Source organism: Pristis pectinata, chromosome 2 (assembly GCF_009764475.1).
Source record: "Pristis pectinata isolate sPriPec2 chromosome 2, sPriPec2.1.pri, whole genome shotgun sequence".
In the NCBI taxonomy this organism is placed as follows: Eukaryota; Metazoa; Chordata; class Chondrichthyes; order Rhinopristiformes; family Pristidae; genus Pristis; species Pristis pectinata.
In genome coordinates, this window is record NC_067406.1 from 44732560 (window position 1) to 44757629 (window position 25070).

General features: G+C 37.9%; 1 protein-coding gene across 1 annotated transcript; it reads left to right on the forward strand.

The window, feature by feature from the left end:
- Positions 1-539: 539 nt before the first annotated feature.
- On the forward strand, positions 540-23996 carry dnajb5 (DnaJ heat shock protein family (Hsp40) member B5). The gene is made up of 4 exons (XM_052037868.1): positions 540-614; positions 824-1084; positions 9592-10205; positions 21535-23996. The coding sequence occupies exons 2-4, from the start codon at positions 874-876 to the stop codon at positions 21766-21768; spliced, it is 1059 nt and encodes a 352-aa protein (XP_051893828.1). The 5' UTR covers positions 540-614; positions 824-873; the 3' UTR covers positions 21769-23996.
- The last annotated feature ends 1074 nt before the right edge of the window (positions 23997-25070 follow it).

Sequence of the window (25070 nt, forward strand, 5' to 3'; positions counted from 1 at the left end):
ACTCACTCACTGAACGTATCTATATCTGAGAACGAGATACCAAACGATACTCATCCATCGTCATCTAGTTTATTTCACTCATAAAGAAACCAACAGTATCATAGCATCAAAGTAAACCATGAGGGGGAGGGATACTCCGTCCAATCCAAACGAACCGACCATAAATGATCTCAACACAAATGCCGCTCCACCTGTTACGTCCATTCCCAGGCGATTCCACTACGACCGGAAGCTTTATCAACTTCCGCTGACGAAATCTTTCTCGAAGCTTCTCTTCTTGCACCCGCACCCCCTCTCTAATTCCATCTCATGAATCACCCCTTACGGCCGCCAGTTCATCCTAACTTATTAGCTGTAGATGTCCCCTCCCTTCAGATATTTGATGATTGACATCGTCGCTCACCAATCACTGCTGTGAACTGGCGAATTATATGGGAAGGTTTCCAATTGAAACCAACTTCAGTGCGGCGATTACACGAACTGACCAATCATCGCCTAGGTAGGCGGGGCGTGTTACGCTCCAACCGGCGCAGCAGCATCTAGCAAGTTAGTGAGTACTAGAGGGTGATTCCAGTTGACGTGTTGGTTTAAAGTAGGCAGAAACACATTTAACGGTAATAAATGTTGTGGTTTAGACCTGAAATACTTTAAATTTGGAGGAAATTTTAACGCGCATTTTGCATGCATCACGACTGAGCGTGATGATTGTTTATTTTCACACAAAATTGGCTGTGTTTCCTTTTACAGAAATTGCTGTATATGTTTTTATCGTTATATGGAATTAAGTACAAATGTGTGCAATTATATATTCTTATGGTTTCAGCAAAATCGCTGCTCTCTGGTGGGCTTGCAGAACAACGTTGCTGAAAAATCATGGGTAAAAATTATTATAACATTCTTGGCATCAACTCTGAAGCCAGCGACGATGAAATTAAAAAAGCTTATAGGAAAATGGCCTTGAAGTTTCACCCGGATAAAAACAAGGAGCCTAATGCTGAGGAGAAATTCAAAGAGATAGCCGAGGCTTACGAAGTGCTGAGCGACCCCAAGAAGAGATCCATTTATGATCAATATGGGGAAGAAGGTGAGTGTCCTTGGAGTGAGCTGGTCTCTTGCCCTTGTTACTGTAGGCACCACTTGTCGGGAAGCGGCTGCTGCTTGCCTGTGCAGGATAAATGTTAGATTCGCTTGCAAGTGTGAAATTTATTTATGGAATTGTACAGCATGGAAGCAAACTATTCGGCTCTAACTGGTCCACGGCGACCAGTGGGCACCCTTCCGTATTGATCCCACCGCCCAGCACTTGGTCCATATGCCTAAGTGATTCAAGTGCTCTTTTAGACTCCTAAATGCAGTCAGCGACAGCATTGTAGGATATTGAAGGGCTTTTTTTTATGTATGTTGTTACAACCACTTTTCCTCTGATAGTACCTTCAGAGTGCAGTTCTAATTTTATTCTATTCCACATAAATGGTGGTTCACTTTAAATTTTCAACGAAAGGCGTTTCAATGTAATCGATATGTGGTAATGACTCAAAATAACGAAGGTGAAGATACTGAAGTCGCTGCCAATTAACTTGAAAAGAGCAAAGTAAGCAGTTCGGCGGAGTCTGAGGGAAATGCTCTTAGGGTCTTAATTTGTGTTTGGCAGTGATGTGTTATAATTATTCTATAAGCAGTATCTTATACATTAGTAGTGGCGTGCTATCCAGTTTTTCCTTGGTCTGTTGCTATGTAATTATTTGATGGTCAGTGACCTTTCATCAGCATACATATATTAATAGGAACATAAGATTTTTACTAACGTTTAGGGGGGAAAATAATAGATAGACATTCCATTTAGCATGATTTAGTCAGTAGTCTCTGATAAAGATCTGTTTTGGGGTTGAAATTATTCAACAGCTTTGATATGTGGCTTCCTATTCTATCAGCTACATTTGCTGGGAATACAAAGCAGTGAAAATGAAATCACTAAATTACAAGATATATTTAATTGATTAAAGCATAGGCAAAACTCTACAAGATCTGAGATCACCCTTTTGAACCTAACTCCATTGGAACAAACCATTTCTGTGAAAAGCTAACAGTGACTTTCCAAAAAGAGTGGGACAGCTTGTTTCTCTTCCACCCACACCCCTCCTCCCCAAACAAAAACAAAAATATAGTTGTTAAAATACTATGGATGGTGGGTAGGGGATGAAATCAAAAAGGCTTAATGCTGTGTGTTTAGAGGCCTGGCATGAGGAGGTAGAAGTTATCCTACAACTGCAAAACCCTGGTTAGTCCACATAGGGAGGATTGTGAATTGCTCTGTGCACCACACTAGGAAAGATATATTGGAGTACAGCATAAATTTACCTGAATGATACCTGGACTCTAAGGGTTCAACTATGAGGAAGTGCATGAACTGCAGTTGTATTCTTTGGAATTTAGAAAGTTAACAGGTTGCTTGAAGTTGTTAAGATGTTACAGAAAACTGATAGAGTAAATTGGTAGAGAAGGAGAATCCATCTCCTGTTAACAGTTGGCTTGCATCAGTTGGCAATTACATAAGGAATTTAAACTGCTGCTCTCCGTTATGAATGGAAGAGTGTTGTTTCTTCATTCTGAAAAGTCCTAGCTCTATTTCTTTTAAACCTGCTCCCTAGCAATGGGTGAATTTTGCTCTAGGTGTAAACCCCCCCCCCTCCTTTTTTTTCTTAGAAATAAAAACATTGAAGCCCTTTTGGGTATGAAGTTTATGGACACTTACATGTGAAAAGTCATGGAAGTTTGCAACATACTGTTCCACAAATGGCAATTGATAATTTGCTTTTCACTCTACTTTGGTGTCTTCTGAAGTGGATGATGAGAACATCGATAGACCTGCAGATTCTGTCACAGGTGGAGCAGAATCACCACCTGCCTGCCCCCTTGATGGGGCAGGCAGGTGGGTGATTTGGGAGCTGATGTGTGCCTTCCGCCACTTACAATAGGCTTCTGTGTGCTCCTAACAAATGGATTCCAGCTTGTCAATTCCATCCATTTTGAGGAGTCCTAGGTCAGGCATTCCATCAAATTAATGGGGATGTTACACTTTCACAGGGAGGCTATGAGAATATCCTTGAATTATTTCTTCCCTTTACCTGGTAATCATTTACTTGGGATGGAGTGCTTAATTTGGAAGTCTGGAGTTGGGCATATGAATTAGGGTTGCAATGCTTGGGAGATGGACTGCTTATCCTGCCAGTAGAATAGAATGATTTTGCAGAGACCACATTCTAATTATTATTGAATATTTCAATGTGGGATATATTATGTGCCAGTTCCACATAGCCCTCCGTTCACTGATAATTCAAAAATTTATCTTTTTCTATAGTTAGCATTAAAAGCACATTATGTGGCATAGAACTTATTGAGTAAGATTTTAAAAATGGAGTCTGTCCAGCTGTTATATAGCAAAATGTTAATCAACATTAAATTGCAACCACAACCTATGTTTCAATATTGTGCAGATCACATCAGATGAAAAAACAAATCCTGAAATTTGGATTATCTGAAAGTTTTCCTTTTTGTTAATATAACTAACATTTACAAATGCGCAGATAATTATTAGAAAAAAGGAAGTAAATAATTTACTGAAAACAGTTTGGTTCAAAAATTACATTTGTTTTTGAAATTAATACAGTGAAATTCAAATTCTGGCATGAAGAAGAATGGATACTGCACATTTTTCTTTTCATTTTGTGAGTTTTGTTAGTTATGATCCATTTGAGCCCCTGTAGGGGATGACTTGAAGTATCTTCAGACAACCTCCCTTTTGCAAGGAAGCTTTTTTCCACTTCTATATCTGGCATTGTTTACAGTTTTCTGTTTTAGTTTGTGTAATACTTGGATTAACACCAACAAATCAGAATGTGATGGAAATTTTTTATAATTGCAGATGCTAGAAATCTAAAACAAAAACAGAAAATGCTGGAAACTGTTAATGTTTTACATCTGAGTTCCTGCCTGGCCTGCTGAGTGTTTCCAGCGTTTTCTGTTTTTGAATTGAAATGTGATTTCTGGAAGTTTCCAATACTTTGTTGCAAGTACAGTAAAACTGCAATAATGTGGTATCTGATTGCTCGGAAATCATGATCATTTGGCACTTGACTCATCATTAGGGCACTAAATCCTCATTAGCCATGGACCTACTATTTATGGATCTGTACACTTTTAAAGATGGTCATGTATGACTGGGAGTGTGGACTGACTGTGTGGCTGGAGAAGGGGTTGGAGGCACCAACTGGTATGGGCAAGGGTCCAAAGTGCTTGTATGTTTCAGCTATTTTGACAATGTAAAGAAAATTGAAATAAAAGCACATTGATGAAGTTAGTGCAGTGGATGTGGGGTATGTGGCTTTAGTAAGGAGTTTGACAAGGTTCCCCATGATAGGCTCATCCAGAAAGTCATGAAGCATGGGATCCATGGAGACTTGGCTGCATGGATTCAGAATTGGCTTGCCCACAGAAGGCAGAGGGTAGTAGTAGATGGAGAGTATTCTGCCTGGAGGTCAGTGACTAGTGGTGTTCTGCAGGGGTCTGTTCTGGAACCCCTGCTCTTCATGATTTTTATAAGTGACTTGGATGAGGAAGTGGAGGGATGGGTTGGTAAGTTTGCACTTGACACGAAAGTTGGAGGTGTTGTGGATAGTGTAGAAGGTTGTCATAGGTTACAACGTGTTATAGACAGGACGCAGAGTTGGGCGGAGAAGTGGCAGATGGAGTTCAATTGGGAAAAGTGTGAAGTGATACACTTTGTAAAGAGTGAATTTGAAAGTGGAGTACAAGGTTAATGGCAGGATTCTTAGCAGCATGGAGGAACAGGGGGATCTTGGGGTCCAAGTCCATTGATCCCTCAAAGTTGCCGTGCAAGTTGATAAGGTGGTTAAGAAATTGTATGCTGTGCTGGCCTTCATTAGTTGGGGGACTGAGTTCAAGAGCCGTGAGGTAACGTTGCAGCTCTATAAACGTATGGTTAGACCACTCTTGGAGTATTCTGTTCAGTTCTGGTCACCTCATTACAGGAAGGATGCGGCAGCTTTAGAGAGGGTGCAGAGGAGATTTACCAGGATGCTGCCTGTATTTGAGAATGTGCCTTATGAGGAAAGGTTCTCATTCCTTTGAAATGAGAACCTAAGGCTTTTCTCTTTGGAGTGACACAGGATGAGAGGTGACTTGATAGAGGTGCATAAAAATGGGCAACCAGCACCTTTTCCCCAGGGCAGCAATGGCCAATACCAGAGGACATCAGTTTAAGCTAAGAGGAGGAAAGTTTAAGGGAGATCTCAGAGGTAGTTTTGTTTTACACAGAGTGGTGGGTGCATGAAATGCACTGCTGGGGGTGGTGGTAGTGGCTGATACAATAGGGAAATTTAAAAGGCTCTCAGATAGGCGCATGGATGTAAGAAAAATGGAGGGTTATGGGCTGTGTAGAAGGGAAGGGTTAGATTGATCATGGAGTAGGTGTTTATATAGGTCAGCACAACATCATGGGCTGAAGGGCCTGTACTGTGCTGTACTGTTCTCTAAAAGTGTAACAAGAATAAGATTCAATAACCTTGAACCATCAAAGTCCCAAGAGTTTCAGATTACCAGAGTTTTACCATACAATCGTGGGATGGATAGTTTGTAAGGCACTGCTCCCCTTCCGCCACTTACGCAGGCCTTCTATGTGCTGCTGATCTATGGTCTTGAGGTTCTCAATGCCATACTGAATGCTTAGTCCCCATTTTAGTGATCATGGCCAGAGGTTCTTGGGAGTTAATTGCAATGTTACATTTGTTCAATAAGGCTTTGAGCACATTTTTTAATCCATTTTTCTGTCCTCCTGGTAATCTCCCTTTGCAATAACTCTAAATAGAGTCTCTGTTTTGGGAATCTGGTGCCAGGCATGCAAGTGATTTTGGTCAGTCCAATGTAGCCAGCTGAATGTACCTAAGATATATTGCTGGGGATGTTGGCCTGGGAGAGAATGTTGAAGGTGGTTCATTTGTGCTTTGGGAGAATTTGGAAGAACTTGCAGACACTGTTTGTATTTTTGTGGTGCTTTGGGAAGCCTGTTGTAGGTAGTCCAAGTCTTAGAAGAACCTAGGAGGGCAGGGATCACTGCTGCAGGGTAGACCATAAGTTTTGTGCCAGATCTGAAGTCTTAATCTTCAAATACTATTTTCCACAATTGGTCTGCCACATTGAAGGCATAAGTGAATTTAATCATCATGTCTGCCTTAATCGAACGCTGATTTCCAATAGATGGAAAGTGGTCCATGTTTTCCATTGTGAGCTTTTATTGCCAGAGGGCAGTATGATGCAGCAGGGCAGGTTGGTAGAAGACTTTGGCTTTGTGGATATTGACTGAAAGGCTCTCTTGTATGCTTTGGTGGATGAGTTGATGATGTCTTGGAGTTCGACCTTTGAGCGTGCACACATGTAAGGGATGTCTGAATATGATAGCTTGACCACTATGGTTTGGGTGGCCTCTGTTCTGAAGTGTAGTTGCTGTAGTTTGAACAGTTTTTCATTAGTTTGAAAAATTAGTTTCATTCCCATGGGAAGCCTTTTGTAGGTGAGGTGCAATTTTGCTACGAGAAAGATTGTCACTGTCCCAACACTACTTTCAAAGTTTTGTTTGATGCCTATTTTCACAAATGTACTAGGAGGTGAGCAGGAACCAAACCTTAAGCTCCTATGAGTTAGCTAGTCTTTGAGGTGCTATTAATGTAACATGCCTTGATCCTTTGAATGAAATGAAAAAAGAAACTAGCCAGAGTTTTCATTAATCATTTTCAGCTGACCTCATTAAGAAAGTATATTACCGAGGAATGATGAATTAATATTTTCCATGGCTGAGTGATGTGATTCTGTTTGATATTTATGTCTATACAAAAAAGCAATGTTTTATCCACTGAATTACCTTGAATTCAATGAAGGATTGCCCATTCATTCACATGGAAGTCCCAGAGTGCGGCACTGGCTTAAACTGGCAATGGCAACTTCTGTGCTTCTGCTCAGAACTCTCCAAAATGTCTTGTGGAATAATAGAAACTTTGCTGCTGACCATCTTTTCTACACCAACTCCACTGGCCACTTCGCTACACCAATCTTTCTGCACTGTCTAGAGTTGCTGCATAGTAGGGGAAGGTAGTGTGATGAACATCAGGGAAGAGATCCCACCCTAGAAAGTGCAGATCCTGTAGAAATGGAGAAATTAGCCCAGCCTTTCATGGAGGAACCCTCAGGATCAAGAATGACTTGCTTCCTCTCCAAGGTGACTAATGGGATAGGCGAATTCATGGTTTGTGAGGTGATATGCTCCTTCTGCCTTTTACCCAGGACTTCAGTCTGCTCCCAGTGCATGGACCTGAGGCTCCTAGTACCATCCCAAATGCTCCTTCTCTGCTTTAAGCTGTTGTGGCCCAAGGATTCCAACCTCCAAGGAGGTTTTGAGGAGAGTAGTGATTACCTGGAATACATTACATGAGAGTGGTGGAAGCAGAGTTGCTGACAGTACTTAAGAACTGTCTAGATGAGCATGAATCTGGACATAGAAGTCTATGGGTCAGTTGCTGGAAGGTGGGAATAATTGGGATGTGTCAGTGTGGACATGGTGGGCAGAGTGGCCTGTTTCCATGCTGTATGACACTGCCATTTTATGGAATGTACCTGTTGGTGTTATCAGTGACACTCTCATGTAAGTAAAAAATGTGGAAGCTATTGCACCTTGTTAGTCATTCTGACTGGGCACCTTTTTTTGTTAAACTGGTCCAATTTTGAACAAATTTTGCATGTTTTTATGTCTCCTTGATAAAAGCGATATATTCACAGTTTAAATGTTTTGGACATTCAACATTTTGTGCTGAAATAGCTTTATTGTAAATATTCAAATTTGCTGGTGCTTAATCCATAAATTATTAATTTAACAATGTAGTGATTCTGGATATTGACATCATCCTTTATATACACAGTTATGGTGTACATGGTGATTCCAAATAATTCACAGGTGATATTAATTAGACCCAGGTAAATGTACTCTCTGGGAATACATTTGATTTCACAAAACCCAGTAGACCATAAACCAATTCATTAAGTGGCTGCAGTAGCATCAGCAACTGTCTGCTGCAGAACTGGTTTACAAACTGACAAATGTTTTCATTCTGCTCATAAAATGTAAGAACAATTGGACCTTGCAGTAATTGTGTTGGACCTGTTCATTGGAGCTCTTTGAAGAAGGTGATGTTTACTGTGGATAAAGAGGAACTGGTGGATATATATTGGATTTGTAGAAGGCACTTGATAAGGTATCACATCAAAGGTAAAGAAAAATTAAAGCTCATAGTGTAGGAGGCAGCGCACTGGTGTGGATAGAAGATTGGCTGGCTAATGGGAAACGGAGATTAGTCATAAATGGATCTTTCTCGGTTTGGCGATGTATAATGAGTGATGTGCCACAGGGATCAGCGTTGGGGCCCCTGTTTTTTTTTTAGCTTATGCAAATAACTTGGATGCAAACGCCAGAAGTATGGTTGCTAAATTTGTTAATGATATAAAGAAAGTAAGGAAACAAAGTTATAAAAATATAAAGTTATAAAGGCATAAGGAGGCTACAAAGAGATATATGTGATTTAAGGGAATGGGCAAATATCTGGCAAATGGAATATAAAGTGAGAAATAGACATTTTCCATTTTGGCAGGAAAAATACAAAAAAGCTAGCAGATCTGAGATGCAACATGATTCACAAAAGACTAGTATGCAGATATAAATAAAGAATACAACATGCTCTTTCTGATCTACCTAATACATAGTGGATGTGGCTTTTGAACCACCAACCAATGTGAATATTAAACGACTTGAAGTCGTTTTTACAGGTAGGGCAGCATTGGAAAAGTTAAAACTAGATCTTTTGCGGTAAGCTGTCATTTTGTGGAGATAATGGCTTGGACTTGAATGGCACAGCACCAAAACCACAGAGGCCGAGTGTATACTTACCTCTTTCTTATCACATCTGAATTTTATAAAATGCAATGAAGCTTTTGTGTACTTTGACAAAATTTCTTGCGTATGTACTGCAGAATTCTGTATAAACGCAATTTCTGATTTAACCTTGGTTAAGAGCAAGTATTGTTATTACTAGAAATGTCATAATTGGAAAAACACATTCTTGAGTTTGAAGTAGAAAAGATTTTGGTATTGAATAGCCATTAATGAATTATATTTCTGAATTAGATTCTGGAATATTTTCTTGACAATACAATTGTGGTTTTCAAATATAATGCAACTAAAATTTAGTAGTAGAATAGTTAAGAGAGTCTTTCAAATTTACCTTTTTAAGAGTAATTTCTCAAATCCATTCTTTTTAAACATTTTAGCTGCAGTAGATGTCCTTGAATCTTATCCATTGAGCATTTATTTTATAGTTTGGATGACACTGTAGAAATAGGCATTTAATTAGATTATCATGACATCAGTAAAATTGCAAATGGATCATTGCTGTTTTCATATTGTAAAGTTTAATGTGGAATATGATCACATTCTATAAATAAGTTTAATTCATCCTTTTTTTAATTTTATAGGCCTGAAGGCTGGAGGAGCCTCCACTGGTGGCCCTGGTAACACGTTCCATTACACTTTCCATGGCGATCCACATGCTACCTTTGCTTCCTTCTTTGGTGGGTCAAGTCCTTTCGATATTTTCTTTGGTACTCAAGGACGTACCAGTAGAATGGCTAATGGCTTTGGACATGAAGACATGGACATTGATGACGATGATGATGATCATGATCCCTTCAATGAATTTAACCATTTTGGATTTAATGGAATGAATGGATTTAATCGACGGCATCCAGACTCTCTCCATACTCGAAGGAAGGTACAGGATCCTCCAGTAATTCATGAACTTAGAGTATCTCTTGAAGAAATTTATCATGGTTGTACCAAAAGAATGAAGATCACACGTAGACGATTGAACCCAGATGGTCGAACCACAAGGATGGAGGACAAGATTCTGAATGTTGTTATTAAAAGAGGTTGGAAAGAGGGCACAAAGATCACATTTCCAAGGGAGGGTGATGAAACAGCAACCAACATCCCAGCTGATATAGTCTTTATTCTGAAAGATAAACCTCATCTTCATTTCAAGAGGGATGGATCCAATGTAGTTTATGTAGCCAAGATCACTCTTAGAGAGGTAGGTAAAAATAAGTTTCTTTTAAAATCTTGAGGCTATTTTCAACTGTAATTTTTTTTGTTACCTGATATCAGTGCAGAAGATTGGCTTTAGGAAAACATAATGCCTCATTTTTGTGTGCTGTGTATTCCAGTTAGTCTTTTTTTTAAAAAGACAAATGTAAAATACAAATGGATAGGCTTCCCACATGCCTGTGAAATCTATTTCTGTGCACAGAGGACTTCTCTGGGAACCAAAATTGGCAAAATCCCCTTAAATAATTTGCATGTCAGCTGCACTGAAGCTGCTTAAAATACCTTTGCAAATGCTGGCAAAATTCTAGGTTGATGGATTCCATGCATAATTAAATGTAGTTAATGCTATATGTGATCATTTACTTGTGGTTGATACAAAATCTTAGTCTGTGTAATTTCATTTTTCCAAGCTAAAAAGATTTAGTTCTATGCCAGGTGCATGTGGCACTGAAATGTAAATACAATAACAGTAGATGCTGTAAATATGAAATTAAAACAAGTAAATGTAGGGAATAGTTAGACAGGGTAGTGTATCTGGCAATGAAAAGTTTTGAATCAATGACCTTATCTGCTTGCAGTCAGTGAAAGAACTTTTTTTCGAAAAGATGTGGCGACAACCATTACTGAAGCATTAATCCAGCCCTGACAGAAGTTTACAACACAAATTGTCTTTTGGAAATTAGAGTATGGTTAGTATTGTATAGCAGATCTCCCCAGTGAAACAAAAACCCACCACCTTGTGTTTTCAAATTGGTGGCGGGGGGCCCCCGGGGATATAATAAAGTTAGAATGGGGATGCTATTATAGAAATAAAATTTGGTGTGGGAAATGGATGATGTGGAGAAACAAACCTCAATACAGATAATTGTAAATTAGCCGTGATCAGGAGACTTGTGTTGTTTTTCTTTTGCAAATGCCCTTTCTTTAAAAATGGTTAATTGGCTAAACCAAGCTGGATTTTCCTCACCCATTTTCCTACCCACCCATATCCTGGGCCAAGTATAGAACCGAATGAGCCAATTTCCTCCTCCCTATACTGGGCAGTGTCTTGCAAAGTGAGGTCTGATGTCTGTGAGAGAAACCTCAAGCAGCAAGCTTCTGAGACACTGCCCTCGGACCACCCTGAAAGCCTATAATGGGAAGCATGACTAGTCTTCTGCCAAGTCTGTGAAAGCTCTAATACTTTCCTTATATTGGAGAAACTTAAAACCTATTAAGATTGCTTAAATTTATTTCAAATTTAAATTAATTTAAAACAACTGCATTAAAATAAAGTAAAATAAGATTTTTAAAAAACTGAATTTGCCTTTTTCCCCATCTAATCTACAGGGCAGGGAATCCTCATTCAAATCAATAAGGTTGCCACTCCAGTGCAAGGTTTGGCTGGCATAATTCTGAGGATTCCCTGCACAGAGCAATGTGACAGATGCACTAAGATCTGTGATTCAGCACCTCCTGGACTTGTAGTGGGTCCACATGAGACTGGGACTGACTTACCCAAGAGCAACTGAATGCCAGCAATTTGCTTTGGAACCACCAGCCATAACCATCTTGATTCGACTCATTGTAACATTAAAAATTACCCCAAAAATCTTGCACCAGGTATGGTTAATGTCAGCACATAGAAAGCAATATGAATAACCTGAAATTGTCAATAAGGTTCCTTCTGGATATCCACAGCAGTTGCAATTCAAACTCCCCTTGCACTTTCCGTTCTTCCAGTTCTTGAATAGTCTCTGCAACTCGTCTGTGCTTAAATATTTTCGTTCAGATTTCTGCATCTACCACAATGTAAGTGAAATCTACTGTGACAAGTTGACCACCCACCCTCCTCCCAAATTCTCCACTATGTTGTGCAGCTCACTTAGACTGCTTTGTGTCACTCTTAATAATTTCTAAGCAAAAGATCTTTAGTAATAGATCTGTACCTGCACTGTTATCTTAGACTTCAATTCCTATCCTAGGTTGTCCTCTTTCCTTCCCTCCTCTCTAAATAGTCCTGAACATGAAGTTCCATAGAGACCAGGTTTTTATTTAAGACTCACTTAAATTTAAATTCCCCGATTGCCTTAGTGAGATTTGACTCGTGTCAAAAAGATCCAGGCTACTGAATACCATTCTCATTTAGCTATGATATATTAGGGGAGGGGGATGAGGAAATGGAGATGATGGGGAAGTGGTGAGCATATGACTGGAGGGACTCAAGATTGTAGGGCATGAAATATGAATTGTTAGCATCAGAATATTTCAGTCGGGAAGTGGTAAATAAAAATGATTTCACAGGCAAAAGGGCTGAGCCAGGAGTGAAAGCACAAGTTGCTGTGAATATTTTTTATGATGTGAAATATATGGCGTCACAAACTTTGAAATGAGTTCAAATCTCACCAAGATAATAGGTAATTTAAATTCAAGTAAGTGAATCTGAAATAAAAAGCTGGTCTCTATGGAACTCCCCATCAGGTGAACACAATACTGTGGTGCAGCAGTTAGTGCTGTTGCCTCTCAGCTTCAATCATGATATCAGATGCTATCTGGAGTTTGCATGCCCTCTCTATGACCACTTGGTTTTCCTCCCTTTAGTAGAATTTAATGGCAAAAGAATCAAAAGGATGTTTTATGTGTGTCAGGGATACAGGGAAAAGTGGAGAGGGCAAATGAGACTACAAGATTGCTTCACTACAAGCCTGCATGGAAACAATGGGCTGAATGGCCACTTCTTGTGTTGATATAAAAAAAAGTACTAGACTGTCATTCAGAAACCCATCTGGTTCATCAATGTCTTTTGGGGTAGGAAATGTTGTAACCTTGCCCATTCTGGCCTACCTGATTCCAGATGAACCAACATGGTTGATTTCTTATTAATTTACTGCTCTACTGCAATAAATTAATCCTTGGGTCACCATACCCTTTCATGCACTTAATATTCAATATTGCTACAATCTTGTGCAAGTTGTATTTCTTTTTAAGGATAACTTTATAAAAGGCAAATCTTTGTTTTGCTCATACACTTGGAAATTTGACTAGTTCAGCTTTGAGTTGCACTGAACTCAGTGTCACTCTCTGGTATTAACCTTGTAGCATCTTGATTTTGACATCCCATTGAGTACATCTCTAGTACAAAATCAGATTGGAGTTTTCCACAAAAAAAAATGTTTGTGTTCATGGAGTTGATCTGAATGAGAATTACTTTTCATAGCCTGCCAACAAGTTACTTCACAACTGCTTGTATTTCCAAGCCCCTCTTAACAGTAAACCAGCAAATGGGAGCCTGTTTTCTATATAGTCTCCTGTCAATCAGGCAGGAGCCTCTGAACATTGAATTCTCCATATAGCTCAATACCTCTATGGAGTATCCCAGGCCTTCCATCTGGAGACAGTGTCTGTTCACCCAAACTGCTAAATGGCAGAAGATCCATGCTTTCTGGCCATTAGAAGTGAATTGTCCCAGGTTTAGTCCTATTTGCCCTGGTTAAGATCTGGGCTCTGGAGCCAAATGACCAGCACACAAATAAAAGCGTGCTTTTGCATGCATCCAAATGAACAGTTTTGTAGACCAAGTTTCACATGGCTTGACTGTGCAGTGAATCTAAGTAATTTTTTGTTGTGCTGGGAGGCATTCTGCATGGAATTAGAGTAAAATAGCAGGGTAGCTTTGTCTCAGTAACACCTTGGAAACTAGATGATATTGATCCATATCAATGAAGTTCTGGGACTAGGGGTCTGGAACACAAGGAATAATTGGAAAACTTATTTTTAAACCAATTCAAGTAGAGAGAGAGATCCAGTGAAGCAACTATCTCAGTGATGGCTAATGAGCCTGGATAATGGCCTCCCCAAATAGCTGGGGACATCCTTGCCTTGTAGTATGTACCCAAGAGCAAACTGGAAGAAATGGCATGCATCTGATGAACCTGGCCAACTTGTGGGTCATGAAACACTATGAACATTTAAATTGAAATCACTGCTATGGAAGCTGTGTTTTGACCTTGTCTGGTGAGTTTCTCTTGGGCAGGTGAGTAGCACTTGGTGTGGAGAGGATGTGCCTGGCTGAACTCTGTCTTGCAGCTCCCGATCTAGGACCAGCAGTGTTTTCTCCTTTTAGGAAAAGGCACATCAATTTGATGAACAAACCAAGATATGAAATGATTTCAAACTGGGCTGTGGATTTATTCTAACATGGATACATTGTAACTCTAAATTCAAACATTTTTTGTTGTGCATGATTTTTCTTTCGCAATTTATATATTGATTAGCAAAGTGTATTTGTTCCACTATTTTTGGTTGTCTTCCATAATTGGCTATTTTCATATAGTTGTACAGCATGGAAACAGGCCCTTTGGCCCAACTGGCCCATGCCAACTAAGATTCCCATCTAAGCTAGTCCCATTTGGCCCATATCCCTCTGAACTTTTCCTATCCATATACCTTTATGATGGTTTATTTCAACTACCCATCAAAGAAACATGAATTATGGCTTATCGCATGTTGCAACCATTGGTGTTGGCCAGTAAACAGTTGAGCCAGTTCTGTTTCACTCATTTTCAGAGAATGCGTTACTTTGCTAGCTGCTTGATCAGGTTTTGCTGCTTTCCTGCATCAATCTCCAAGTTTGGTGTCGATCAGTATACTTGCTAGTCATTGAAAGTGGATTTGCCTTTGCCAAAGAATTACTGATGTCACCTGCGGTCAGCAAACATCCCCTTTAATGGATAATATGCTCTCCACCCATGCTGCCCCTTGGTATGCTTGGAAGGCACATTAGCTGCTTCTGTCTAAACTTGATAAAAATTCAGTGATCCTTCAAAATAATACTGCTACCATTAAAAAGCTGTTAAGTTTACTTTGATAGTGCAGATTGTGGAAATAAAAAAAATACAAGTGCTCTTGAGGCATAAAAATGATCTATGCTGCTTTATTCTCACTAGGTTTAAATCCTGAAAATTGCTAGCCATCTCTTCTCTGGGACTACACTTGTGTCAATTCAAGAAGACTACTCCCTACCAATAATTTGTGGACAGTAAAGGATGGACAATAAACACTGGCATTGCCAGTAACACCCCTTGTCCCATAAATGAATAAATAAGTTTGACTGTGCGTACACAAAATCTTGGCCTGTCTGTTAAAATCAAACAGATACAATAGAAGTACTTATTCATACTGTATTCCCCAAAAATGCAGGATTCTGTTCTTTGTGCACATTAAAAATAATTTTAAAATAGACATATGGATGCAAACTTGACCTGAAAAGTTGGTTAGGTATGTTCCTGTCTTAACTGAGCAAATATGCTGATGTTCTTGCTCAAAGGATTAAGTTTCTTTATCTTTTGTAAGTGTTGCAGCATCATACAAAAAGTAGTTTCTAGAATTTGTAATCTTATTCAGGAATGTTCTTTGTGTAAGATATGAATCAGACTTCAATTTTCTTTTATTACAAGGCATCCATGTAAATTGAGTCAAGGTTTGGATCATGGAGCAGAAACTGGGATGTTTAGAAAGTTGGTAGTGTTTGACGGTTTCTAGTGATAGGATGTCCCGCAGCTATGTTTTTGTTTACGAATTTTTATTAAGCTCTTAATTGTAGTGCCATACTGCAGTTGGAGAAAGCAGTTCAATCTATAAGAGCATGAATGCAAAATCCTATTTTCCTACCTGTGTTGCATCACTGGCCAGTGAGGTGAGTCAGGGTCTTTGTATTGCTTTAAAAGAAGGATAGTAATAATCTGAGCTTCACTCTCCTGAAAGCTAGTAAATGCTTTGTTGGTTGAAATTTTCAAGATTAAGAGTCTCTCTTTAGATTAGGATTGTTGAATGCATTTTTGTGCAATCATGTGGTTCATAACTGAATTGTTATGAGTATTCTACCCAGTACCAAAAGTTTGAACATGTTCAGTCGTTATATTAACTTGGTGTTATTCTTGAATATAGTTTTTTTTCATCTTTCCTTATTCATGCTGCTTGTCCAATTCAAATGGAAATGATAGCAAAGAAAATACAGTATTGTGCTGTGTGCATTGCAGCTTAATGTAGGTATTCCTATATTTTAATAACTATTTCTGAAACTGCCACATTTCTGAAATGGCTATCATAAGTCCTATCTTCAAATATTTGAAGCATAATTTAAAAACAAATTTGTCACCTTCATATTAATATAATTTGGATTTTGACAATTTTGTGTCAAACAGTGCTGCATTGGCTTTGTAAAACTAGGCCAGGAGCTTAAGAGGCCAATTAGAAAGTGGGATCCAGTCTTTAGGTGAATGAGAAACAAAATGGGTAATCATATTTTGGAGATGGGAGAATTGAATTAGACAAATCAGCCTCATACCACACTAACCAAATCTTCAATGTTTATAAGTAATGGATCTGTGGTTGGTAAGCTTGGCTAAATATGCTGATTCACAAGATAATTGCTGATGGGGAAGGATCATTCATAATTCATCCATCGAGAACAATACTAACGTTTCTGATTTAAATTATTCAGTTCTTTTTGTCTGTACTGCCATTTTGACATTTAATCACCTTGTATGAAGCAAGGTAACCTCAAACTGGTGGTATATGAATAGATTGAACCTATACAGTGTGGTTCTTCTACAGTAGTTTAATTTGTCTGCTGAATGTATTTAATTGTTCCATGTAGGCAGTGAATACAAAGACCGTATTCAGTCATTAAAATCTTCAGACATTTGAAGGTTTGACTACAGATGACTCTCTTTTTCAATGGCGCAACTAAATTAGAGTTTGGGTGTCCATTGCTTTTGAACCAATGGGCCTGATCTTGCTGGAACTAGCCTGTATCTTTTGTTCACAACCCTTCCCAGTGCTGGTACTTGCCTTTTGTAGCTATATGATTTAACATCCTCTCAGCATTGCTACCATGCTCTTTCTGCAAAGTGAAATAGAGCAGGCCACAAGCAACAATTACACAGCTGGTGGCAAAAGCCAAGGCCCTGACAGCCCATGCCTTGCCTACTGACTGTTGTTGATATTTAAAATTGTTTAAATTTTAATAAATTAATGTATAGAAATGTATTTCAAGTATTAATAAAATTGGTGATGCAGCAGCTAGCATTGGTGCCTCATAGCTTCAGACACCTGAGATCAATCCTGATCTTGGATACTGTCTGTGTGAAGTATGCATGTTCTCCCTTTGACCATGTGGGTTTTCCCTGGATGCTGTGGTTGCCTCCCACATCCTAAGGTGTGCTGATTGTTAGATTAATTAGCTACTGTAAATTGTCCTGAGTGTTGGTGGATAGTAGTAGAATCAGTGAGAAGTTGATGACATGTGTTACTGGTTACTAGGAAATAAAGGAATAGAACATTACAGCACAGTACAGGCCCTTCAGTCCACAATGTTGTGCCAACATTTTATCCTGCTCTATCTAACCCTTCCCTCCCACATAGCCCTCCATTTCTCTATCATTCATGTGTCTATCTAAGAGTCTCTTAAATGCCCCTAATGTATCTGCCCCCCACTATCTCTGCTGGTGGTGCGTTCCATGCACCCACCACTCTGTGTATAAAAAAAACTTAACCCTGACATTCCCCTTGTATCTTCCTCCAATCACCTTAAAATTATGCCCCCTCGTGTTAGCCATTGTTGCCTTGGGAAAAAATCTCTGACTGTCCACTCAATCTATGCACTTCTCTCAAGTCACCTCTCATCATCCTCCTCTCCAAAGAGAAAAGCCCTAGCTCACTCAACCTGTCCTCTCGTCAGATATCCATATAGGATTAATGGATTAACTCTGAGAAATGGTATAGACTTGGTGGGCCACATGGCCATTGCCTATGTTTGAGAAGTATGAAAACCACATATTTTCATCCCTTTGTTAGTGAAAATCAGCTCCCCTATTTAAATGAATGAGGCTCTGCTGGATAAGCCTGAGGGAGGCAAATACAAAGAGCAGTAGTAGACTGTGCCTGATCTCTAGCTGCATACTTAAGTGTGGACATTCAGAATGTATCCACAGATTTCTGAAGGTAGATGCCAGGTAATTAAGAAGGAAAAGGGAATGCTTGCCTTTACTGTCTAAGACATAGATTATAAGAGCAGGAAGTATATACAGAAACTGTATAAAATTGTAGTTAGACCATTGTAACTCTAGTTATGGTTCTGGTCTCCACATTTCAAAAAGGATATAATCAGGATTATTTAAAGGAATTTTATAAGGACATTACTAGGGCTGGAGATATTTATTTATAAGGAAAGATCAGGTAGGCTGGAATTGAGTACTTTAGGAGAGGGGGGCAGTGTGAAGTCTTAAATGAATACTTCTCACATGTATTCACCAAGGAGAAAAAAATGTAGTTGCAAATTTTAGAGAGGGGTATAGGGATATTCTAGAGCATTCTATCATTGAAAAGGATGATGTATTAAATATCTTAGCGGACATAAAGGTGGGTAAATTTCCCAGGGATTGATGAGATGCATCGCAGGCTGCTATCCTAGGAGGCAATGAAGGAAATTGTTGGGATCCTAATAGATTTTTAAATCTTCACTGGCCATGGGTAAAGTGCCACTTGACTACAAATGTGGTACCTTTTATTCATATTAAAGAAGGGCAGCAGCGATAAGCCAGGTAATTACAGGCCAGTGAGTCTAACGTCAGTGGCCAGGAAGTTAGTATGGCGACCAGACTTGCACTACTTCAAGTGCAGCCTAACCAATGTTTTGTACAACTGCAACATGACATCCCAACTCTAATATTTAGTACCTCGGCCAATGAAGGCAAGTGTGCCAAATGTCTTCTTCACAACCCTATCCTCCCATGTTGCTACTTTCAGCAAACTATGGATTTGCACCGCAAGGTGTCTGTGTACATCAACGTCCTAAAGGCCCTGCCATTTTCTCTACATGTCCTACCACAATTTTACTTCCCAAAGTGCATTACCTCACACTTGTCTCCATTAAATTCCATCTACCACCACTCCACCCAACTTTCCATCTGATCTGTCTTGCTGTATCTTTTTAGGTGACCTTTTTCCCTGTCTACAACTCCAAATCAGACCATTTTCATTCTCCTCCAAGTCATTTATATAAATAATATTACAAGTAATACTGGTCACAGCAACAATCCCTTTGGTATACCACTCATTACAGACTTTCCCATCCACCACTACCCTCTGCCTCCTATCACCAAATCAATTTTGGATCCAGTTTGCCAACACTCTTCAGATCCCTTGTGCCTTAACCTAGTCGATTTTTGTCAAAAGCCTTGCATGTAAACCATATTCACTGCCTTCGTTTTCTTAGTTACCACCTCAAAAATTCAATCAGATTTGTGAGACTATTTTACAAAACCATGCTGACTCTTAATTAGTCTCTGCCTTTCCAAGTGAACATCAACACTGTCCCTTAGAATTTTCAACAACTTTGCAACCACTGATTTTCATTCTTGATTACTTTATGGTTGTAAATTTTAATCCTGAAAGCAAATATGGGCATGCACAATGTATTCACATCTTTTACATGTCTGAAGTTGCTGCAATGCATACTCGCTCGCGCTCTCTCACAGCTGCACTGACATTTGAATTCTTTAAACTATGTCAATTTTAGAATATGTTCCTTGTAATATAGCCTCAGCAAATGCATGCACAGGAGCTCTAGCAATAAGGATTACACATGCATTTATAAATTGATCATTAGAATTACCATTTGGATGTCTCTTGTGCGTGGAACAAAATGGATAGGGCAGAACAGAAGTTTCTGCTTTATAAATCTTTGAACATGCTATGCTTGTCTAAAGAAAGCTATATTACTGTTACTGGAATGAACATCAAATATAGACCATTACTAGTTGTGTGCATTTAATTTTCCAATTTTGTTTTTGTAAACTGCATTTCAGTATCAAAATTTCCAATTTTTATGAAAAGTGACTACAAATCCTATTCCTAACATGATAATATATTGTTCTATAATAACTGGAAGTGTTTTAGCATGATTCATTTCTTAATATTATATTACATAGTTTACATTTGTGGCTGCATAGCTTAGTGTTTTTTGTGTAAATAGGTTAAACTTTGATATTGGAAATAACAGGGTGAATATGGGTTACAAGCCTAGCTCATATGTAGGAAACTATTTTAGAAAGCTCAGCAATCAGTTTTAGTAGAACAAAATGCCTGAAACTGCAATATTAATGACCCAGCTTTTCTTTAAAAATTGCTTCCCAAATGTCATTTTCTACCTAATTTCATTATTATGCAATTTAAGATAACACTTTAACAAGGCCAGTCTTCTCGGAATAATCTTTTGTTTAGTGATATAGAATTAGGGATGAGTGGGAGAAGATAATTAAAAAATCTGTTGGAAGGGAGGAAATAGGACTTAACAGTATTTAATTTCCAAAGAGTCTGGACATAGAGACTGGTACACAGCAATACTTGAGCTCAATTTCTGTTCTCTGCTTTTAGTAAGTTAGAGTGGTTATAATTCCTGCTACTGGTGATTTTGCAGGAATTTAAGAATGTGATGAAACTACAAACATGTTCTCATATATTTGAATGCTAGTACATTTCTAAATTGCCATTTTGCAGTTATATTTTGAGTGACATAATGAGTAGAGATAGCAGATTGACCTCAGAAATTTGGTTGTATAAATTTGATATGGTCTTTTAAAGGCCAAATACATTAGAAATGACAAGGTTCGTTGCAATACCACACTCCATTCACACAGTGGTGGGACACACCAGAATCCTCTTTCACTATGTTTCCAAACTCTGTCGCCGTATCTGCAAAGATGCCTGGCGCATCTATATTGTCGAGGATATCAAAATAAAAGTTATCAACTAAGACCAGGATAGTAGCATAACTGGCAAAAACAATCTTTAACATTTCTGAAAAACTTCTGCACAGGGCCCAATACTTATGGCTTAAGGACGAATTGTATCATTCCCTTGCAATTAACATTTAGTAAATGATACCCTGGATACAGCAGTTGTTACTAATTAAGGATGTGATAGTTTAATAATGTAAACCAAGGCTGAGAAAGGATCATTCTGATCAACAGGTAGCTCTTTTAACAGCATGCATTTGTCCAGTCCAATCACAAGTCTCCGTACCAACTATTTAAGCAGAATTTATTGAGGGAGATTTAGGTAGAGTGTCTAAAAATTCTCCCTGATTAAGGATGCTAATTCATTGTTTCCTCAGTATTGAACTACAAACTTTCCTTCAAAGTGATGAACCGGATAAAATAAATGGATTTCTCCTGTTCCATTTTGTGTGTACAATTTGTTTTATCTTAAGTTTTTGTCAGATGGAAGTGCTTCTAAGTATCTTAGTATAATAAAATATTTGTTTACTTTCATAGGCCTTGTGTGGTTGTACAGTTAATATCCCTACAATTGATGGCAGAGTGATTCCCCTACCTTGCAATGATGTTATCAAGCCCGGGACTGTGAAGAGGCTGAGAGGAGAGGGTTTACCATTTCCTAAGACTCCAAATCAACGTGGTGACTATATAGTAGAGTTTCATATAAAATTTCCTGACAAAATGCCTCCAACAACAAAAGAAATCCTGAAGCAACATCTTCCTATCTCTTAGAACTCAAATCAGAGCAATATTTGATATTGTGCCAGAAGTTTGAAGAAACGAACAAGGATCATACATTTTCTAATATAATGCAATATCTTTTAAGAAAATTATAAATTATAAAAAAAGCTTTCAGTTCTTTAATATGCTAAGCCTCGTAAGCATAACAATGGTAAGTGCAAAAGAACTGTTGAATCTGTTGTAGTTTTTAAAAAAACTTAACGCATACTGAAATCAGTTTTCATCAGTATTTTGAGGGTGTGGAGCAAAACCTATGTATGTATTGAAAAGTTGTGGTGTGGAGCTACATCTCCAAAGCTGGGTTTGACCAATGCAGAGCAATTATTGTAGCAGTTAAAAGATCTGCATGGTAAACCAGAAATGTAATTTGACAGATGAATTTGATGTGTATTATCCTTCAAAAAAAATGCTAAATAATTGTAAATTAAAATAGTAGTAGTATTAATGCACAGGTCAACACAGTGCCATTGGATGGTGGGATTTTGTTTGAACCATGGAATAACTTGTGCAAGTTTACAAAAAAATTCACTACCAAGAAAGTTTCAAGTTTTTTAAAGCTATATAAAAATGTAGCAATATTGGTTGTAGTTTTTTTTTACAGAATGTTGTATAATTTGAGGGGATAAATTATGAATCACATTTGCATTTGGTCCAATTTTCTGAAAGCAATGGAAGCAATCTGCATTTAATAGCTCTCATGTCAAGCAAGTTGGAATTTGAGAAGCCATATGTACCTCAAATACTGTTAATAATAGAAAGATCAAAAACGTTTTAAAATCTAGTTACTATTGACAACTATGTGCAAACCGAATGCAAAATTTCAGATTTTATATATTAAAAGCCAAGCACTATCTTGCAAAGTTGTTTCTGAGCAACAGAGCAAGAAGCTTTGGAAGCTGAAATACTCTAACTTTTAAAATTGAAGCTGGAACTTACTCATTTGGGAAATTTTATTAAAACTTTTGAAATATTTTTCTTCAGTGTTTATCACTTGTCAAATGTCTGACTTTGTATTTTCCTCAGTTTTGTGTGAATTCATAAATATGCTGTTATGTTTTTTCAGCTTTCTGTTAATAGTCACTGCAGTTCCCTTATCTGAGGTCTTTTAACATGACTTGTTTGGTTTATCTTGTTTTGTGTAATATTAATGCTTGTGTTACTTTTTATTCATCCAGCTTTCCCTTCATTACCCTACAGATTCTGAAATTGGGTTTTATATTTGCTTTTTCAGTTAGACAGTAATCATCATTTGAGAAGCTTGTTTGCAATAGTCACACTATTATTCTCCTTCAGCTTAAACAAACCACTGGCTCCTGTCCTGTACTCTTCATTTTGCTTAGAGATTTAGTTATGAGTTTCAGTCATTTATACTAGTGCCATTGCTTAAGTTGGTACACTTGAGACCTGGTCAGCAGTTTCTAAGCCTTGCAGAGCAGGGAGAGGATGTAAGCAAGGGACAAATTTATTCTGGGGGATTTATTTTTTTGAATACCAACAGTTAGAATAGGAAAAAAGAAGATTTTCTACTTTGCTTTGTAACTTGAAATTCTGCTTAGTCCTAGCATCTATGAGGCTTTCTGTTCATGAATACAATAATTTTATAATCTGGTAAACTCTCTTTGGGGGATGCCCTTACTATTTCATTGTTTTATCAAAGCAAAATTACTTAGCAATGCTTTTGTTTATAGATTTCTTTAACCCACTCCCACAATCAGATTAAATTGCCAATTAGAGAAGGAAAAGTGCAATCTTTGTACTGACTAAAGTCTTGAAAATGTTTCTTTGTGTGCATAGACTGCCTAACTATGGCCTCTGAATCATTGTTCATAACTGTGAAAATCTCTTGAATTTGTGAATTTTAAATAATAGTTCATGGTTCTTCAGTACCAATAAAAGATACCATGCAGCTACCACCACTCGATAATTTTTAAACCTGCCTTTTGCAAATCTAGTAAAATTTGACAAGAAGCAGTGCCCTTTACACTGGCATTTTGTAACAACATTTTGTATTGCTCTGATAGGAAGGGAATGAAAGTAGAACAGTTGCTGCTTGAGAAAAAATGTTGAACCTTACTCCTGAATATTTTTTTATTGATTTTAAATAGACTTTCAAAAGAGGAGCAATCCACATTGGTCTTGTTTTTTCAAACCTTATAAATTCACTGTTTTAATACTTCCATATGTACTTGAATTCTTAAAAATAAACTGCATTTTGACTGAAATTTTCTCTTCTGCTTTTTCTTTTGGCAATTATTTTTCTACCAACAACAGTTTTCAAATTCTTTACATTTTTAAATTGTATAATGGAATATGTTCATTATTTGTACAAAGAATACAGGTTGATCAGCTTTATAATTTTAATAATTGACCATTAGAAAGACAGCCTTGTACTTAGAGCAACAGGAAAAGTTACTCAAAGCCCCAGCTGTCCACATTCCTGAATTATCACTTTGCTTTGTAAATATTTTTTGCAAGAATAAGAGGCCAAAACTCACCTCTCCATTTTCAACTAAATCTCATAATTTTGTGTAATTTGCTCTCCCTCTTTTACCAACTATACAAGGGCAAATGACTGGGAATTATTGGATTCAGTCATAAAATAATAAGAATGCAATCAATTTCTTCTTGCAGTACAATATCCAATTTCGTGTTTTCCAAGTTTCTTTCATTTTCTTTCTACACTCTCCGTTCTGCAGGATCTCAACCTGAAATGTTGACCATCCTTTTGGTTCCTCAGATGCTAATTGACTCGCTGAGTTTGCTTGCGTCTCCATTAACGTTTTCTCCCCATGGTGACTATCCTTGGGAACAGATGCAGAATACATACTATATGTTGGTCTTATTCAGTGAAAATTATCAGGAAGATGGAAATCATTGTTCCTTAAATCTTCACTGCAAGGTTCTGGTCCAAGCATAGTATGTTGTCTTATTAAAAGGAAAAGCCCTTGGAAAGTAATTGTGGATTCTGAGACAAACTCATCTCAGATCAAGGAAATTGAGATCAAATTAGTTATCATTAAGCATCTTTTGGAAGAAGGGGCGATGATTCATATAATGCTGGTAATGTGATTCTTTTAGTCGCAATCTGATCTCATTTACCTTAAAGTTCAAAATGCATTTTTTGGATACCCAAGCTTTGTTGGTTAAGAAGCAAATCAAATAGCTCTGTAATGACAACAAAATGTGAATCAGTGACAGCTGGTTTCAATGAGAACAAACATCAGCTTCTGTTTGCTCACTCTGAATTACCTTTTACAGTTCTTATAATGTTTAATTGAATCTGTTACAAAAAT

Bases quoted from the DNA above. Each gene is read 5' to 3' on its own strand.
- dnajb5 (XM_052037868.1), top strand. From the start codon at position 874: ATGGGTAAAAATTATTATAACATTCTTGGCATCAACTCTGAAGCCAGC. The intron at 1,085-9,591 runs GTGAGTGTCCTT...TTAATTTTATAG, and splicing joins TGATCAATATGGGGAAGAAG to GCCTGAAGGCTGGAGGAGCC. The intron at 10,206-21,534 runs GTAGGTAAAAAT...TTACTTTCATAG, and splicing joins CCAAGATCACTCTTAGAGAG to GCCTTGTGTGGTTGTACAGT.